At 39.6% G+C, this 20,648-nt stretch overlaps 1 protein-coding gene across 1 annotated transcript; it reads right to left on the reverse strand.

Moving 5' to 3' along the window:
- Nucleotides 1-4,786: 4,786 nt before the first annotated feature.
- On the reverse strand, nucleotides 4,787-20,631 carry LOC144683543 (suppressor of cytokine signaling 2-like). Its single transcript, XM_078546655.1, has 3 exons — nucleotides 19,726-20,631; nucleotides 18,989-19,207; nucleotides 4,787-6,683 (listed from the first exon to the last, which is right to left on the reverse strand). The coding sequence occupies exons 2-3, from the start codon at nucleotides 19,116-19,118 to the stop codon at nucleotides 6,211-6,213; spliced, it is 603 nt and encodes a 200-aa protein (XP_078402781.1). The 5' UTR covers nucleotides 19,119-19,207; nucleotides 19,726-20,631; the 3' UTR covers nucleotides 4,787-6,210.
- Nucleotides 20,632-20,648: the final 17 nt, after the last annotated feature.

The raw sequence follows: 20,648 nt of genomic DNA on the forward strand, positions 1-20,648 counted from the left end.
CACAACACTGTATTAGCAACTGTGAAAATAGACCATCATGTTACAAAAAAATCAATATCCTGATATTGCTAATCCTTTCGTCCACCGACATATCTGTCCCTTTAAAAGAGAAAGGGATGAACTTTTCAAATATTAAGAGCTGAAGTGAGAAGTACTTACTGGAGGAAGAGGGGGCAATCTATAACTAAAGTGCATAAAGGTTTTAAACATACTCAATATACACAGCAATGACTGATAACCATAGTGTCAGTCACGTCTGGAGAAAAGTTTCAAAAGGAACATTTGCTTAGCTATTTTGACCTTTGTTATCTACAATATCAAATAATTTTTCTAGTGATGTTTTATAGTTCCCTTTTCTCAGTCTGTAAGGCAGTTGCTTCATTTTCTGAGTACATTAAAATACAGAGCAGATCTTAATGTTTAAGAATCATTACCACCAATGGTTAAACAAAGGACTTTAGTTGACCAAAAACTCTGTTGAACCTCAAAATAAATGTAAGACGTTTTATTGCTTCCAAAAGACCATTTGATGGTGTGCATGCTTCTCTGGACAAACTAATAAATGAGAAAAATTCTAATAGCTACTAAGTCTATTGTATGATGCTATTAACTAGGTTTCTGATCTATGAGAATAAATAGATTTACAAGAAAACAACCCATGCTACCTTTTAAAAGGCACCCAATTAGTGTTGCTCATACTGGCCACTTGGTCCAGACATGAAAGTTGGTAATGTGCCCAGCATGGAGGGTAAAAAGCCAAATAGCTCATGAACGGCAGGACATACTGCTCAGAAAAATACTATAATAGTGGGTCATTTTGAGAAAGAAAATAAAAAAGCTTTGGAGATGTCAGGTGCCATTCAAGGGCAGCACATTCCAATGAAAATATTTGACTAGATTTTAAAATTATACTTCATAAAACCTCTATCACAGCAACATCAAAAGTGCAGCCTCGGTTTGTTTTAAATTTCATGCCTTCCAAATTGATATCAGACCAGAGATTTGAAGACGAGGAATTATATAAACTCCAACTGATCGCCAGGTATAAGGGAGAAACACAATGGAGAGCTTTCAATATGTAGCAACTATGGCCAGAATTTTCCCGTTGGCGATTTGGGGACGGGGCCCACTCACCGACGGGAAAATGATGTGGGATGACGTTGGGAGGAACCCCCAACGTCATCCCGGTCCCTTTAAATTTTCAGGAAGGTGGGCGGACAGCGAAATCAGCCGTCCGCCCGCTGACCTGTCAATAGCCAATTGAGGCCATTGACAGGGTAATTAAAGTAATTAAAGGCCCTGCCCGTCCAACCTTAAGGCTGGTGGGCAGACCAAGAGCCCCAGCGGGCTTCTGATAATACATGAAGCCTCATCCACTGGCGGGATGAGGTTTCATGTTCCTTTTTAAAAACTTTAATAAATGTAATGTGAGACTTATTAATATGTCCCATCTCATGTGACATCGTCACATGAGGGGGACATGTTAACAAATAGAAAAATAAAAATATTATTAAGTTTTGTGCACTGTCACTAATCTCCCTGAGACAGCACTTAGTCTCAGGAAGCAGTACGCTCTTTCGCGCACATGCACGAAAGAGCGCACTTTGACAGCTGGGGATTCCCCCCCCACCAACCGCACAGGAAGTGCATAGTGCATAGTGCTTCCTGTCGGGCAGGCCCGCCCACTCAAAATAGCGGCAGGCCCCATTTCGACGGCGGGGGTCGGCTGTCCGCCCGCCGCCAAGCCAGTGGGGCCCACACGCCCACCAAGGGCAAAAGTCTGCCCTATGAGTTAATACCATCAATTTTGCTAATAATTTTCTCCACTCAGTTATTATATCGTAAGAACTATAACCTTTACATTCTTGATTCAGTGCCAAAATCCACTGTAAAGACATACCCTTCTCATTTTCTGTTCTGCAATTAGATCATCAGTGACACACAAGGGATTAGTTATAACTTCAAGTAGCCAGGTATTGTTTTATCTATTTAAAAACAAACACCTTTATCCTTCCAAATGAGTTTACATGTTTTAGGATGCAATTGAACATTATTTCACCGAGCACCTTAAAATAATTTGAAATGGGCCTGGAAAAAAGCAATTGATTTTTCCAGAAAATTCGGATATTTGGTTTGATTTACTGGAAATCCCAGTCAGATGCCATTGGAACTATTTCCACAGTGTGAAAGGGGATTCATAAAATAAATGATTTAAGGCTGTTGAAAGGCAACATTTCAGTTCCCAAATAGGCAATTACTTATTTTCAAATCTTCTGTTTAAAAATGGTTACATCCTAAACATGCCCTACATCAATGCACTTGTTTAACTTTTAAGATCAGTAACATCAGCTACATTGATTTTTTGAAATTTGGCGTATAATATCCACTTTGGGTGCAATTGGCAATCCAAGTGATAATTGCACTCAAAATTGCACTAGTTTTTAAGGTTTTTTTTAGCTCAAATCTCCATGCATTTGCACATAACACAACATAGAATCTGACAGGAACCGCCACAATCAGGCAACATTTTGGAATGCACATTTTTTTGCATTAAAAGGTATTCCTTGATATATTTAAGAGTGGCAACTTGGTGCAGTTTAATTAATACAGTTGAAAATGAGTTTATTACAAAAGTTTTAACAAGACTGCCTAATAAACCACCTGTGAAAAGCCCAATTTTGAATAATTGAAACTGACATTAAAAAGCTCTAGAGAACCATTTACTGGTTTCATTGGAGCACAGTCAGTAGCTTCTTTGTGAATTGAAAGACAATTTAAAAGTTATTAAAAAGGTGCTTACTAGTGCCCTTGTGCCTAAACAAAATTAACCTCAAATTTAAGAGCTTCCTTGAAGGTCTGCAAATGGGCACAAACAACAGTAGTGATTAATTTGATCTGGGGCACAGCCAGTTTTGAGAACAGGGCCAGCTTCCAGTGTGATTTTTTTTAAACTAGTTGAAAAATTTCAGAAAGTTCATTTGCACTGGATGTAATTATAATTGAAATTCTTCAATCTTTTGTGCTGGTTTGGTCAATTTATAAGTCATAAATGGAATATTTTTAAAAAATAAATTAGGGAAGGAACATGATTTGAGGATTTTTTTTCTTTTTAATTAAAACTGCTGGTAGTTAATGGGGTTGAGGTGTAGTGGTAATGTCACTGGACTAATAATCCAGAGGATCAGGCTAATGCTCTGGGGACATGGGTTCAAATCCCACCATGGCAGCTGGTGGAATTTGAATTAAATTAATAACAAAATCTGGAATATAAAGCTAGTCTCAGTAAAATTAACTGTCACAACTATCATCAATTGTAAAAACCCATCTGGTTCACTAATGCCCTCTAGGGAAGGAAATCTGCCATCGTTACTCGGTCTGGCCTACATGTGACTCCAGATCCACAGTGATGTGGTTGACTCCTAACTGCCCCCTGAAATGGCCTCACGCGCCACTGAGTTCAAGGGCAATTAGGGATGAGCAAGAAATGCTGGTCTTGCCAGCAATGCCTGCATCCCAGAATTTTATGCAGCGAGTTGTTCTGATATGGAGCACACTACCCAAAAGGGCAGCAGAAGCAGATTCCATAGCAACTTCTCAAAACAGAATTTGAAAAGAAAAATATTGCAGCTCTATGGAGAAAGAGCCTCCTTTTCTGAGGTATAATTTTACCTTTTTTTTATTTGTTTTGCTAAGCGGGATGTAGAGTCAGCACTGTTGAGTTATACTCCCAGCTTCACATCACACTCTGGTCAGGCAAAGTGAAGCTCTAAATATGTAAACTGCCTCACTTACCAAGATCCAAATGGTGGTTATTTTTTAATTTAAAAATAAAGCTAATAATACAGGACATTCCCCTCTTTGGCAATGCTAAAAAGTTTAAAGATGAGCTTTTAAAAAATAAGTTGCCTTTATACGAGTCGCAGTCACACTGCATTGAGCATGAAGCCAACGTAATGTCAAAATAACTGTCAGATGTGATGTCCCACCACTTCCGTTAAACTAAATCCAGGCAAAAAATCTGGCAGTATACAAGCAATTCTCAGGTCTCATTGATATAAGAATGTGGAGGGTAACAGGATCAAACAGTGTAGGCAGTAAATAAAAGCATAAGTTTTAACAGAATCAGGAATGTAAGTAAAGAGGGCATTCTTTCAAAGAGGTCAGAGTTCAAAGATAATCTCTTGTACTGAATCAGTACTTAGCATAAACTAAAGTCCAGCATAGTAAATATCCCTCTGCTAAATCCAGAGGTAGGAATAACAAATTTTTGTTGCAGAATGGAAGATTAAGATTTGAGCAAGTCTGTGACGCATGGGACTAGTTCTAGAAATGGTTCATAGTATACTGTGGCTATTTATAACACATAAGCAAAAGACAGAACAGACTTTACAAGCTGAGTGACCTTTCCTTGTTCCATGGATTCTTAGGCGTCAGCAAGCCAATTAGGCAGCTGTTTTTCTAATCTACAGATACCAATACATTACTGGCATCTTTTCAATTGCAACAGCCAGCTGTTTCCTAATGTATAGTACCAGTGCATGACTGGCATCATTCCAATTGAACAAGGCAATGTAATGGCCCAAATATTTTAGTCAGCAGCAAAGGAATAGCGCTTGCCATTGACATCGAAGAAAGCAGCCTTCAAAGAATTACTGGGCTCTACAGGATTTATTTCCATGATTCTGATATGACTCCAAGCTGGTGCCATTTATAGCATCCAGGGACAGTGAAGGCATCAAGCTGGCTGAGCAGTTGATCAAACTAAAAAAATTGCACAAACCGCAGATCAGAAGTAAAAAGCAAGGGCTGTTATTTGCACCTAATCATTTTACAGAGAGCAAAATAAAGACAGGAACATACGCATAAGATTAAGGTAGAATCTGAAAATTCATATAAACTTTAAAAAAAAATTTAAATCTATGGAATTTTTAATCATGAAATGGAGGGAATGACACTCCACACTTACAAAATTAGATTCTCAGGGCCATAGGTGTTGTTCAGCACTAATCATAACTTAGTAAGCTGTTAAAATCTCAAGATTAACATTTTCAATGATTTTTACAGCGAGAATAGAGCATAAAAAGTTGAAGTCATGTCAAATCACTGATTGTGTGGTCTGCATCTGCGAAGTCTGCAACAGCGCATCCTGTGGGGGAACAGGACATAACTGACAGCAACTTCCGAACTTCCACATTTAGCTGAGAACATGCAGAAACCAGAAGTTGCGGTCAGTAATGATGGCGAGTGCTGACAGTTTCGCAACCATTACATTGACAAATTTCAGGCCAATCTGTTTTAGACAAAAGATTTGTTTTTGGGAAAAGTTTAATGCACAAATACTTTGTGCCCAGTTCTTTTTGGTTCATTTGCACATACACATAGTATATTCTCAAACATTAATTGAAGCTGGCTAGTTTGCCACATAAGTTCAAACATTAAACAAAAGGTTAAGTGGGGAATGCTCCCCCAACCCGTAGAGAGAGCCAAAATCTGCAAGTTCACAGGGACAGTCACAGTTTGCCAAACAACATCCAGCCACATTACCAACCTGTGAAAAGGAGAAAGCCCAAGTGCTTGCCCATATTGGAGCTTATGGGAGTCACTGTGGGGAGCACCAGGAGACAGTGTTCTAAATCAATCTCGATGGCTAGCTAAGCAATCCTTTTTTATCCCCAGTAGCAAATTTTGGCAGTTGGGCTGAAAGTGAGGGCACAACAATATTTAGTAACGATGCTCTCCTCGATGAGGTCCCTTAAGCACTTTCCTGGCAATACAGGGTTTCATCTTCTGACTCTTCCCATTCTTGCACATACAAAACACAAGAACCGCCAGATGCCAAACTATTCCCCAGATAATGCACACCAAGAATGCAAGTTGTATGCAATGTGTAATGTACCATGACAAGCTGTAACTGTCTAAAGAAATGTTGAACAAAAATCAAAAAGTTACCATAAAAACTTTGTGAAGACTAAATCGATTGTATTTACTAAGAAACTGTGAAATTTGCTTGTACATTAAATTAATCCAAATATAAAAAATGGCGGACAGTTTAATTCATTATCTATAGGATGTGTTGTAAGAGAGCACCAAATCTCATTCAATTGTTAACATGAAACAATTGAGCATTTCCTCAGTATAACACAAGTCCCCCTGACACTTATAGTCATTTTCTCTCCCCCACATTTTAGGAATGGTTATCTGTTGACTGACTTACAAATGAAAAGGGTACTCTAATAAATATTCCTTTAATCTAGTGGGTAAGGGAAGTTCTTGGATTGTCTTGGTACTTTTATTGATTATAATCCTACATAGATGTTGCAATGAAGGTGTTGCAACGTATAGAGGTTTGGTCAGTTTCAGGTGAATGACTGTATCTTTAGTCACTGGTGCAATTGACTGGTCATGTGTAGTTTGGGCACTTTTAGACAACAAGACATAATGCTGGATTAGATCAACCACATCTTCAAAATTCTTGAGCTTTGGTTTTGCCAAAACCACTGAATCGAAGCCGAACTTTCCCTCGTTGTACTCAATTCGAAGGTGTGCAGGTCCTGAGCTTGTTTTGACTGATAAAGTTAGAAGATATTCCGGGTTAGAGCTGTCCCGGATTAGAAATGTGCCTTCAGTGGTTTGATTCAGAATTTGTCGTGCTTGAATTGATGTGAGTGCTCCCCAATACCAGCCTGAATAGAGAAAGAACAATGGGGAGTAAATCAGATCTTTTATTTTATCACATTGTGTCTGAATCTAGAGAACAAATCAAAGCAGGAATCATTTGTTTATTCAATGTTTAATGCTCTCTAACTAAATATTAAGCAATACCTAATGCAGTGCAAGTAGTACAAAAACTATTCTAAAATCACTAAGAAGTAAGCCAAGTTCCACTCAGAAATTGAATTTATACAGTTCAATTTTTCTATTTTCTCCTTTATATTTCTTAATTATTTGGGAACTTTCTGCAATTGATTTTGAATCAATTGCATTCTATAGGAAAGTATACCAATTTCAATAAGTCTTTGGAGAAGAAAAAGTTTCTTCTAATCTCATTTTTGTATCTAGTACTTACTTTGAGGTCATGTACATTGTCTTCAATTTATTTCTAACAATGGAAATAACTATTTGTAAGCACTTTGTTGATTTCTGTTACCATTTAAACACCTCCATCAACCATATCCTACCCAATTTTCTAGTTAGGGAAAATTCAGCTCTAATCTTTTCTGAGACCCTCAGACCCCTTATACCAGGTATCATTATGGTAAATATCCTTTAATGCTTCTCCAAGGCTACTGCATCTCTCCTATAGTGAGCAGTACAAAATTGCATACAGCAGTTCAGATCTGGCCTATGATTTTGTACAAAGTCAATATGGCCTCTTTGTTCTTTTGGGCAGCATTTTCCACCCATCGAGGGGGTTGTGTGCAAGCGGGTGGGTTCCCGATCGGCGCCCTGGTCGGGGGGGCACATTGCCATTTTACGTGGGTGGGCCAATTAAGACCCGCCTGGTGTGACGTCTGCTCGGAAGCACTGACCACTCCCTGTGCGGGTGGGGGGGCGAGATTCCCTGAGCCGGGAATGCTCTCTTTCACACGCATAGCACACAGATCTCCCTGAGGCAAAGTGCCGCCTCAGGGAGATCGGTTGAAGTTATAAAAATTTTTCCTGACATGTGCCCTCATGTGACACTGTCACATGAGCTGGGACACGTCCGTTACTTTTATTTAAAAATATTCCGAAAATTTTAAATCCCTCATGAAACCTCATCCCGCCCATAGATGAGGTTTCATGCTTTTTCGGAAAGCCGCCTGGGCTCTTCGCCTGCCCGCCAACCTTAAGGTTGGATGAGCAGGTCCATTAATCATTTCAATTACTTGTTTAATGGCCTTAATAGGCCGTTGACAGGTCGGCAGGTGCACGCGCCTGCCGAACTGAAAATCTAAATGACGCGGAGAGATATCAGGACACACGCCCAACATCACCCCGCGTCATTTTACACGTCGGCAATCGGGCTCTGCCCCCGCTCACCGACCAGAAAAAGTTGCCCTTTGTTCAAATAAACTCCAAAATCCAATTTTCCTTCTTCCGGCTTTTTCTTTAACCTATCGACACACCATTAAGGATTTCTTTATCTAAACACTTAGGGCAGAATTTTGCTGTCGGCAAGCAGGGGGCGGGGCCCGCTCACCAACACGTAAAATGACGTGGGATGACGTTGAGCGGAACCCCCATCATCATCCCGCCCCATTTAAATTTTCAGGAAGGCGGGGGCACAGCAACATCAGCTGCGGGCCCACCGACCTGTCAATGGCCAATTGAGGCCATTGACAGGATCATTTAAACAATTAAAGGACCGGCCTGTCCAACCTTAAGGTTGGCGGGCAGGCCAGGAGCCCCAGTGGCAAATAAAGAAAACATGAAACCTCATCCACCGGCGGGATGAGGTTTCATGCAGGGTTTTAAAAATTTTAATAAAGTTATTCTGTAAATTATGAACATGTCCCATCTCATGTGACATTGTCACATGAGCGGGGACATGTTGGGGAATATGTTTTACCATTTTTAATATTTTCTAACGTGGAAGCGATCTCCCTGAGGCTGCACTTAGCCTCAGGGAGATGTGCGCTCTTTCATGCGCATGCGCGAAAGAGCACACTCTTACTTTTGAGGAATCCCCCCTGCCCGCACATGAAGCGCATAACGCTTCCCACCAGACATCACGCTGGGCGGGCCTTAATTGGCCTGCCCACGTAAAATGGCGGCGGGGCCCGCTTCTCCGGTGGGGATCGGCTCCCCGCCCACTGGAGATTGGGTCGGGCCTGCCCGCCCGGTAGGCAGAAAATTCTGCCCTTAGATTCTAAAGCACCTCTAGTGCACCGAAAACTTACTATTTACCTCTTAAATTTTTATTCATGTTCTCATAAAGTGTTTCCTCATATTTGTTCTGTATTAAACTTTACCTTCTATCTATTGGTCATTGTCTTGCCCTCCCTCTGTAATTTCCTGCATTCTCCCTTGCAGCTCAGATTTTCTTATTATACATGAAACATAAATGGTCACAATGCAACCCTTCTGGGCGTCCCGTTAACCAGCATCTGCCAGTCTTAGAAGAACCACATCTGGAAAAGATGATTTATAAACTTAAAGAGGTCAAAGTGATTAGAATCAAATTAAATGTTTGCAATTAAGTATTAATCTGTATAATTTACAAAATATAAATTATTTTTATGTCATTTTTATGTCATTAAAAAGAATCACAGAATGGTTACAACATAGAAGGAGGCCATTTGATCCATCATGTCCAAGCCAGCTCTCAGCAAGGGCAACTCAGCTCGTCTCATTCCCGGTCCTTTCCCTATGCTCCCACTAACTTTCTCACTTCAGGTGCACATCCATTTCCCTTTTGAAGGTAAAAATAAAAATACCTGGAAAAACTCAGCAGGTCTGGCAGCATCTGCGGAGAGGAACACAGTTAACGTTTCGAGTCCGTATGACTCTTCAACAGAACTAAGTAAAAATAGAAAAGAGGTGAAATATAAGCTGGTTTAAGGGGAGGGTGGGACAGGTAGAGCAGGATAGAGGGCCAGTGATAGGTGGAGATAACCAAAAGATGTCATAGTCAAAAGGACAAAGAGGTGTTGAAGGTGGTGATATTATCTAAGGAAAGTGCTAATAGGTGATATTAAGGGTAGAAACCAGGATGAGCAAGATACAGATAGCCCTAGTGGAGGTGGGGTGGGGGGGAAGGGATCGAAATAGGCTAAAAGGTAGTGATAAAACAATGGATGGAAATACATTTAAAAATAATGGAAATAGGTGGGAAAAGAAAAATCTATATAAATTATTGGAAAAAAGGGGGATCCGAAAGGGGGATCAGAAAGGGGGTGGGGTGGAGGAGAGAGTTCATGATCTAAAATTGTTGAACTCAATATTCAGTCCAGAAGGCTGTAAAGTGCCTAGTCGTAAGATGAGGTGCTGTTCCTCCAGTTTGCGTTGAGCTTCACTGGAACAATGCAACAGGCCAAGGACGGACATGTGGGCATGAGAGCAGGGTGGAGTGTTGAAATGGCAAGCGACAGGGAGGTCTGGGTCATGCTTGCGGACAGGCCGATGGTGTTCTGCAAAGCGGTCACCCAGTCTGCGTTTGGTCTCTCCAATGTAGAGGAAACCGCATTGGGAGCAACGAATGCAGTAGACTAAATTGAGGGAAGTGCAAGTGAAATGCTGCTTCACTTGAAAGGAGTGTTTGGGCTCTTGGACGATGAGGAGAGGGGAAGTAAAGGGGCAGGTGTTGCACCTTCTGCGGTTGCATGGGAAGGTGCCATGGGAGGGGGTTGAGGTGTAGGGGGTGATGGAGTGGACCAGGGTGTCCCGGAGGGAACGATCCCTGCGGAATGCCGCCACATTGTGACCATTCATGTATTATATATAATAGAAAAATCTGGACTGCCAGAGAGAATGTAAGAGATTACACATTACATGAGGAGTTAAAAATAGCAGCCTGAGCTCACCTGGCTATAAAGTATGAATGAACTTACTCCATGTTAAAATTTGTAGCTTTCTATTTCCTCCGTGTGGAGGGAGAATTTTACTGCAAATGTCTGTCTAAATAACCATCTGGTAAAAATGCCTGAAAATGAGCTGATGCAGACTATTACAGCATTCAGAAGTAGCAGAACCGCCAAGAAAAGCAGCCGTGCCTGGTTTGGGCTACAGATATGTTTCGTAGGCTATTAACTAAAATTAAAAGTTAACTAATTTAACGGATATTCTTCCCTTGCTTTTATTGGATTTCCACATTGGAAAATGAATCTTTGATGGAAAGTTCCTGGAAGGCTCTATGTGAAAACAGATGCTACATTGTAATTTACTGACATAGTACCAAAAAATTCAAACAAAAAACCCATAATTATTATTTCAAAGGTGTTATGAGTGACACACAAACAGCTAACAAATACATCCATTATATGTTTACATTCAATCACTGTTTCAACAACATGCTTTTAGGAGAAGGAAACAAAAACTGTGAACTTTCTATGGTTATTAAAACATGACTATGTGTGACCTCTTGCGTGAATCTGTGTTTCACAAACTTACAGGGACAGACTCTCAAAATAAAGACGACCAGATGCGTAATTAAGTTCCTAGACAAACAAGTATACATAATTACCAAATTAAGCGATGGCCTTTATTTGTAAAGGAAGAGACCGAACAGAGTGCAACTGTTTATGCGTCGGCTATCTGCCAATCTGTGGGTGGAAGTTGAGGGTGGAGGGACCGGGTGTGGAGGAAGGGAGAGAGAGAATGAGGAGGTAGACTGTTATGCAAATGCATCTGAGATGAAGAATGACGGTCCTGCAAGTCTTTGAAAATACATCCAATTATATCCAGGTGGATGGGAACATCAGGGGTATTTGCTTTAATGGTTAAAAGCAACAGCTCTACCTTCACTAGACATATTACCCAGGAACCCAACGCATTACAGAAGAACCCAGTGTCTCCACATCCCCCACACAGAAAAACCATGCGAAGTTCAAAACACAGGACAATTACCACACGACAGGAATGACATCATGCTAAAACATCTATGTTTAGCTAGACAACAACTCCATTCACAAATTACAGCAGCTGCCTGAAATGCTCCACAGCTGTTTATATATAAAAAATAAAAACACAAAATTGTCCACTAATTGAAGCCATCCATCCTGCAAAAGTATCTTTATTGTAAACCATAATGCAATCTCAATGAAGTTATTCCGTGGACAGGAAATTATGCAACTTTTAGGGTTCACTTCAATTTTTTCTATTTGATTTAATATTAATAAGGTAAGCTGGACAATACATACAACTTGAGCAACTGCACTGACTTGATGCATTTTAGGTGAATACTTTTAAATGGAGAGCATTCGAAAGCAAGTCTTACTTCACCTTTCAGTCCAAAGCCTAGGGCAGCTATGGCCATGCCAACCTCTAAATGGCTTGTCTCCATTAATAACACCAGGACCTTCTGGTCCAGGTACAGCCAGATACAGTAAAGCGTAGGGTGTTTTTTGCCCCTAAAACACACTTCAACTCCAACCTCATAAGACCAACCTTATCTCATGGGTGTTAACATTCACCTTCACCATACCAGACAGCCCAGTAACCAAACTGGTGCCAAATTATAAGTAGTATTTGTGCAATGGCCCATCTCCATAAGGAATAAAGTTAAGATTGCCCAAACCAGTTTCAAAGATAAAAATGAAATGTCATTGAATGGCAACATAAAACATACCAAAATAACAAATTGAGCAGTTCTGTGATGCCCTAAAGAATTGCTATTGGCAGCTGTTGGACGGTGTTGCTTCGGACATCCCTGCTTCAGCCATAGCCTACCAGATTAATATTAATACTGCAAAACCATAAAGCATCCAGATGATCAGCACCATCGTGCATTGTAATCCTTAGAGAGAGTCAAATCACAGTACATTTTACACTAAATATATAGTGACATAGCATGAACTTAGTTATTTAATTATTAGTGTGTCTAGTGCTAAATTAGGCTTTTTTTTAATAAAGAGCCAGGTGTAGTACAATATGCTCTTTCTGCTGTGTAACTGGGTTTATTGCATCCTAGAAAGATAGGCAGTTTGAGGATGTGATGTAATTTCTGTTGTATTATTGGCTTCCTATATTTTAGCATCAAACTTAGTTTGATGGTTTATGTTGTTTCCTCCTTGCCCTCTGGCTATTTTTCCTTTTCACTCAAAAGAGATGATTCAGTCTGTGAAACAGTTCCACAGCGACAGGCCATCTCCCAGTACCTCACCCACGTGGCCATTCTTTACATACGAACCTTGGCTGTAGGTCTCGAGAGGCTATTCAGCCACAGAGCGCGTTGCGGTGTACTTCCTAGCAGGAGTAACTGAACACTGGTTGGGGCAGGGAACACCAATTTTCTCCTCCCTAACCTAATGGCAGAGGCCAAATGTAGCACACAAACAAGAATGTGGTCACAAACCTACGTCGATAGATACTGTTTTTGTTGTTTGTTGGTCTATTGTGATGCTAAATGAACCACAAAAATCTGCTGTCTTTGAGTAATATGCAGAACACTAATATATTGCTTACAAGAGACGCTTGCATTTATTAGAAATTACTTCTAAATGAAGTATCATGAACCTTTGATTGAATGACTGTAAAAGCAATTTGCAAACCATCAACATGTTTTGGTCTCTGCCTGATTTTTTTTTTGGGAGGAGATATCTTTGTTTGCCTTTATTATATTATGAAGGGCAGAGGCAAGAGCTGGCTGATAGTAATCAGTGAGCTCAATGCAACATGTACACAGTTACTGCATATACACATGTGACTGCTAAGGTATCCAAGGCAAATAACTACTTTTGACAATTGTAACCACCTCTCAGCAATAGTTAAAAATACTGCCTTTGGAAAAAAGACAAATAATTCAATCAATTTAATTTATCATCATAGAATGACTCTAGGAAGAGTAATTGATCACATGATTAGCATGAGCCAATCACTTATAGAACACACAAAACAATAATTTTTGTTTTGTTTATTCTCTGCCCATGCTTCCCCATTATTGTTTTTAAAACACTAATTTGTGTTTTCCAAAAGTTCTATGATTTAGCTTTCTTTTTAAAACTATTTTAATTTGCCCCTGCACACACAAGTCCCAGTCTATTCAACATTTCCCCTTAGCTAAATGTAACCCATATATCATCCCTCCATTTTAAGCATAAAAAAAAAGATGAAAAGAGAGTGCAACAATCATACAGACTAAAAAAGAATAAGGAACATTTCAAGACACACACAAAGAAAGAAGAAAGTGGTGATGATAATCAGTAAAGACAGTATTGGGTCATTTATTGAATACACCCTAAGTATTATTGCTCAGTAAATTCAAAAAATACATTAAACAGGAACCTTGTGTAATGGGGTGCTTGCATAAGCATTAGAGTATTTTTGGCTCTGTATTGCTGATTACTTTCCCAGTAACTTTTTTTTGCCACTGTAAAAAAAAACAGCTTTATTATTTCATTCCTTTGCTGTAACTGAGCTGCTATGAACTTTGGACTGCTTTTCCTAGAAACAGCCTGAATTTGATGAAAAGGGAACGTACTTTTTAAATCAGGAATTAAAGGGCATTACAAACAGACCAACGGTCCTTTAGCACCAGAAAGTTATATCAGAGTTTGATTATTTGAAACGGTAATCGAACAAAAAAATCTCACACACCACTAGAGTTCATTTTTAAAGCAAAAAATCTGATTATTTTTCTCTCTCTAGTACTATAATGCATTTTGAAACACTGAAATTCCTAGACAAAAATGGACTATGTTCCTTCGAGTTTGCCTTCTGCTGTCATGGCTTCAACATGATAGAATGATATGGAGCTGCATTCACTAATCATAGCAATTCATTTTTATCAAATAGTCTATAATAGGCATAGATGAGATGTTAAAAACCTAACAACCAGTTGATGGAGGGTAAGGAGACCAGAAGCCAGTCTTTCCTCAATTATAGATTCATCCACAGAGCAAAATATTGCAAGTGTATAACTCAACTCCCACAACAGTGTCAGTGAGTGTCTCTTTATGTGTGTTTAAGTAATCATCCAATCAATGTCCTCCACCTGTATATACTCAACCTTAATTTATACAATTAACAGAGGTGATGAAAGCCCTATTGGTAGAAAGCTTTGGGAGCCATATTCCAAGGTTACCTGCTTCCCCCGTCATATGTCACATCTCAAATTATTCATCTATAATGTTAACAGGACCGAAGCCAGTTGGTGAAGCAGAAGCCAAGACACAGAGCTTTGCTTTGTTGGGAGAGTTTATTGACTTGCTCAGTCTCATAGCTCACCTCCCACACAACCCCATGTCCCAGCTATCCCCTATTTATATATGCGCTCAAAGACAATTAACACCCATCACCTGTTTCTCTTAACCTAACAATGTAATTGGCATTAACAAACCTTAACAATATAATTAATAAGACATTGACATATACTGTATCCAAAATGACTATTTTCTGAGAAATATCTAAGTTGCACTTGAGTGAATCAATACTTTCCACTTCCACTGTCTCCCTAGGGATCTTATTTCATAGATTTACTGAAATAATGCGCCATAATTGGCTGTCAAAATAATTATGAAGCTAATAGTACTTGCTGTTATTTATGCGCAAATGTGCAACAAATTCAAGTGAAAGGCAGGAGTGTGTTTAAACTCAAGTATCCAAAAGTTGCTGTCAGAATTGTGCCACTTATCATTGAATGGCGTGAAGCTGCTGTATTTTGCAGTAGATGCAAACTAAGCTCACCATAGAAAATCAAGTCTTGTCTATTTCAGTCTAAGTACACATTTAACAACATGATAAGTGTTAATATTACAACTGTACAGACTCATTATTTCAGGCTTTAATCATTGGAGACTTTTAATTAATGTAACATTTTTAAAAATGTTTTTAACTTTTACTTTCAGGCTTTTTTCCACTCTCAATTCAATCTTTCTTTCCCTCTCTTTATTTTTCTGTACCAGATTTGGCATTGTATTCACCCACTTTAAATTTACATTTCCCTCTCAGTCCTTGCACTGTTAATTTCACAGTCCTGCAACTGATTGGTTAAGGAGATACAGTTACTTGCCCCGTTTACTCAGATTCCCTTACTATGATGTTATCAGCTCGCACTTTCAGCAACTTGTTATGCAACAACTTTAGAAACCTAAGCACGCAAAGGCAAATCTGATGAACAGCAGACACCATTATTTTCACTCCTACAGAAAACTATGTTCCAATGTTTCTGCAGATTCATTTTAAACTTATACCCCTTCATGCACAGGCCTTATCATCTAGTTCTACTCCCTGGACAAGGTGAGACAGCTTGTCATGGTCTACATTATCTATTCCCTTTAGAATCCAAAACAAAGCAATCATCTTCTCTCTCAACCATCGCTTTTTCAGTGAGAACCTGCCCAATTCACATAATTGTTGCTCAAAATCCAATCCATCTATCCCCTCAACTTTTCAGATTGTGCTCGTCTGTATCCTTTCAATGGCGGCAATATTATTTTTGTACTACAGTGATCAGATCTGTAAACCAGTAATCCAAGTGCAGTCGCACCAAAGATTTATAAATTAGCAGGCTTACCTCACAATTTGACCCGTTAATACATCCCAGCCTCTTTTTTTGCTTTTCTCACAGCCACTAAGAATGTTGCGATAGCTTCAATTTATTGTCTTTAATTTTCTATGCACATTATTTTCTTCCCAGTTAAGTAATTGTCCCTCTCTGGATTCTTTGGCACCATCTAAAGCACTTTGCATTTCTCTACCACCTGTCTAATTTCCAAGTGTATCCAAAACCTCCTCTAGTTTATCCTGTTTGCCTTTGGAATCTACCACCCAAACTCACAAATGAGGAGCCAACAAGGTTACGGACAAAAAGCAGGTGTTTAGTACTAAGCATGACAGCTCTTCAATGAGCCAAATTGTTGCAATTCATGCTGCATGTTTCTATGATTCTGAGACATTAGCTTTGGATTATATACAAATATAACCATTGTGCTCTTAACTCCTAGCTGCAGATTGTTTATGAACATATTAAATAAAAGAGGACTAAAAAGATTCCCTGGACTTCATTAGTAATATTTTTCCAGGCCGATGACAACCCTGTACTACCATCATTTGGGTTTTATTAGTCAGCCAATTATGTAACAATTACAAAATATTTCCACTGATTCCTGCTTTATTTTCAGTGCTAGCCTTTCCAGAAAATCTGTATTAAAGGCCTTACTGAAATCAAAGTACACCACATCCATTGCCTCACCCCCATCAAGTTCCTTTGTCACAACAAAAGGAAACCAGTAAGTTTGATTGGCAAGATCTTCTCATATTGTCTATGTTTTATTTCTATCCATATGCACCATCTTTCATAAGTTTCCATAACTTTAACCACAATTGCTTTCAAACTCTCTGGTCTGTAGTTTCTTGGGTCAGTTTTGCTATTTAAAAAAATAGGAACAACATCTGCCTTTCTCCAGTCCCTAGGCATCTCTCCAGTATTCAGAGATTTTCGGGTGATATGTGCTAGAGTTCCTACAATGTCCTCCTTATTTAGTACTTTTGCGTTTTATGTAGCATCAGTTGTGTTGTGGTACCCCATTCCATTTCTTGTTTTATCTTTTCTTTTAACAAAACTAATAACATTTTCATTACTATACTACACTTCTCTTGACACATTCAATTCAAAATGTTTCTTTGTCATTTTCATTCCCTTTTCAAACTTCAGGTATTCAATCTATTTGGATGAACAATCAATATGGACATCATTGTCAGGCTGGGGGTCACAGTTTATGTGGAGTTACAAAGCCCAATTGTGTGAAGGAACTGAATTAAGTGCAGCCAAGATTTACATTTGTATGTCTACAGAAGGAGTGAGGACCAGTACTGTTCACAGAATACTTTTGAGAGTAGACCTACACAATTTCAGTTTATTTTCATTTACACAGGAATGGAAGGCGATTACGTACTTATAGAATTGTTAGTATCAAAGTGAGATGCTGTGGAACATTCTGATTGTTTGTCAAGAAATGTCCCCTTTATTCCCCATTTGCAAATCAAAGTTTGCTATTATAGCCAAGTCTTTTTTGTATATTTCTCATTAGAAAAAAAGAAATTCAACAATATTTCTGCTAGAGCTGGTAAATAAAACACTCAAAATACGATGGGCCTTTAACTCAAAGTAACACCAATTGTTTTCTGAGCCTCCTGTCATCCTGTTTGTACAGTTGTTTAAATTAATACTTTACACTTGATGTTTCATGTCCCCAATCAGAAATGTGCACTGACCTATTTAATAATTCCCTTCTAAACTATTTCAATATGTTTAGGTTTCTGTCATTTCTCACGATTTTAGGTTCTCAACTTGGGGAGGAAGTGGCATAGTGGTATTGTCACTTGACTGGTATTCCAGAGACCCAGGCTAATGCTCTGGGGAACCAGAGTTTGAATCCCACCATGGCAGATGGTGACATTTGAATTCAATAAAAATCTGGAATTAAAAGTCTGATGATGACCATGAAACCATTGTCGTTTCTAAAATTCCAACTGGCTCACTAGGGAAGGAAATCTGCCATCCTTACCTGGTCTGGCCTACATGTGACTCCAGACCCACAGCAATGTGGTTGCCCTCTGAAGGGCAATTAGGGATGGGCAATAAATGCTAGCCTAGCCAGCGACGCCCACATCCCGTGAACGAATAAAAAACTTATTGCCTTCTTCTTACAGTTTTTGCGACGTCCGGTCAAGTAAAAATGCACCTAAATAAATGCACCTCATTTTAAAAATATGTATCCTCTTTACATGTTCTTAAACAGTGACACGCAAAGCTCTCCTTTACTGACAAATTCATTTGAAGTCTGAATTAATCACTGTTCAAAATCAATAATGACATTTTGCATAATTTACAAAGCTAATGTGTTCTTTCTGAAATTATGAACCAGAATCCTTCCTAATTATTTCCCATTCTCTCACTACTCTAATAGAATGTATTAATGGAATATATATGAAAACTTTCAGATTTCTGTACATGCTGCCTACATTAATAGTTTCCAATACCAAACACTCAACGGGTAATACTACTCCTAAAAGAAGTTACAAGGATTTTAACCGAAATGGTATTTACAAGAAAATATTTACCGTTGGAATTAATCTGCTTTCCTGTATATCAAATTTTTTCACGAAGCTGTGAGTTGGAATTAAACTATTAAGCAAAACATTGTGACAAGACGTATCTGGGATAACACGTTGAATTTAGGAAGGGATTCTGGACATTTAAGAGGACTGAGAATTTACTTAAATACCAGGTATGTGGAGAAAGGAAAATAATCACTGGACACACTGCTACAATCACGTTTTACAGAGAGCGCCATTCACAAAGAGACATATATTCAAGATTAAAAATCCGTATATTCACGCACACTACCTGTGAGCTCCAAATGACTCATGGTGCAGGAAATACGGAACAAGTCAGAATGTCCTTCCCGGAGGTCAAGTGGGTCCTGAGGCGAGTTGCTGGTGGACGGCGGCGTTACTGCCTTCTCCTGACAGATCATAGGGGTGACGAATTGAGGTGACCGCTGATCGCTCTTCAATCTAAACGTCTACATCGGCCGGAAAGAGCTTTGCTTCCAGCGCCCTGGATCTGGACAAGGGGAAAGACGGTTCATGGTGAAACTGGCGCAAACTCTTCCCACGTTGAAGTTCTAATACAATGCGCTTCCTTCAAAATAAAATCTCCAGATACGAGCACCAACATCTTTGCCGGCCGTAAATCTGACTCTTGAAAACTCATTTACATTTTCTCCAGCATCTTTTCGGAATTCAGGTTAATTTTCTAACGACGATCAAAACAGCAGAGGCGTTTACTACAGCAGTCACATTAATCCATGCAGGCAGGAGCCGAAAAATGCTTTCGAGTAAAAATCAATCACTTCGATATAAAGAATCGCAACTGCCCAAAGACATGAACCAGTTACTGTACTCCCTGCTCGCTCAAAATGCTATTCCCACCACATTGCAACTAATTAATAAACAAATCATTTACATGAACTAATTGCTAGCTCTCCAACCTCCTTCCCCCCCACCCCCGCCGGCGTGTTACTGAGCACCGAACGAATAAATAACCCGTGTATGATGGTTGTAAAATATTAGCGCACACACCTTTCGTTAAACGGAGCGTTTCCCGTTTTGTGACCCGATTCACTGGCTTCCAAACATCGTGCCGAGCCTGGGAACAAGCTCAGTTACCCTCGTGTAACTCCACTATTACCAGCCAGCCACTAATTGAATAGACTCGGCCTAATTCAAACCTCTCGATCGCGACAGGCGAAGTCGAGGAACACGGGGCGCATACAAAAGGAAACGAAAATTGGTGGGGGGGGGGATGGGGGGAATCTTTCGTTCGTTTCCGATTCTGGGAATTAATTTAACCCTTTGAACAAAAGGGATTGTTCATCTCTAACTGCCCCAATGAACACCCTTAGCTCCAGTGATGCGCGGCACAGAATCAACTTGGAGCAACACACAGGCTGTTTAGCTTTCTTTCGGCTTCTCTCAATGAACATTTTCCAGCCAAAGGTAAGATTTACGAGGCGTATCTTCCAGTCATGGCGAACGAGGTTTCCCTTCAAAAACAACGAAAACAAAAGAGAGGAATTTAAAGCAAAAAAGGGGTCACGTGGCGATAGCACCGACTGGAAGCGGACTGAGTGTCTTGCACTCAAACAGCTCAAATGAAACCTCAGGTTTTCCCCCCTTCCAGAGCATCACCGAATATGTTAAAATCTGAGACACGCCTACGTGCTCCAACGCCTCCGGGTTCCCGATTAACTTTTTCTCTGCCCCACTTACAAATTCAAGCAGTGGTTTGGGGGTGTATTGAGAGAATGGTTGACAAACAAGGAGGGAGCATCATTGATAAGCACAAAGACTGGACTGTGCAGATCTGAATGCGTGTGTTTGCAGTGAGGGACGCTACTACTGTAAGTGTTTCCTTTATTTCTGTAGCCGGTTACTCAATGCAGCCACATTATTTTATACATATAAAGAAGGAAGTGCTGGTTCCCAACTTGCCAAGCTCCTTC

Source organism: Cetorhinus maximus, chromosome 8 (genome assembly GCF_964194155.1).
Source record: "Cetorhinus maximus chromosome 8, sCetMax3.hap1.1, whole genome shotgun sequence".
In the NCBI taxonomy this organism is placed as follows: Eukaryota; Metazoa; Chordata; class Chondrichthyes; order Lamniformes; family Cetorhinidae; genus Cetorhinus; species Cetorhinus maximus.

Coding starts and splice junctions, on each gene's coding strand:
- LOC144683543 (XM_078546655.1), bottom strand. CDS start 19,118: ATGATCTGTCAGGAGAAGGCAGTAACGCCGCCGTCCACCAGCAACTCG. Junction 6,684..18,988: donor GAGTCATTTGGAGCTCACAG/GTAGTGTGCGTG, acceptor TTCTCTATTCAG/GCTGGTATTGGGGAGCACTC.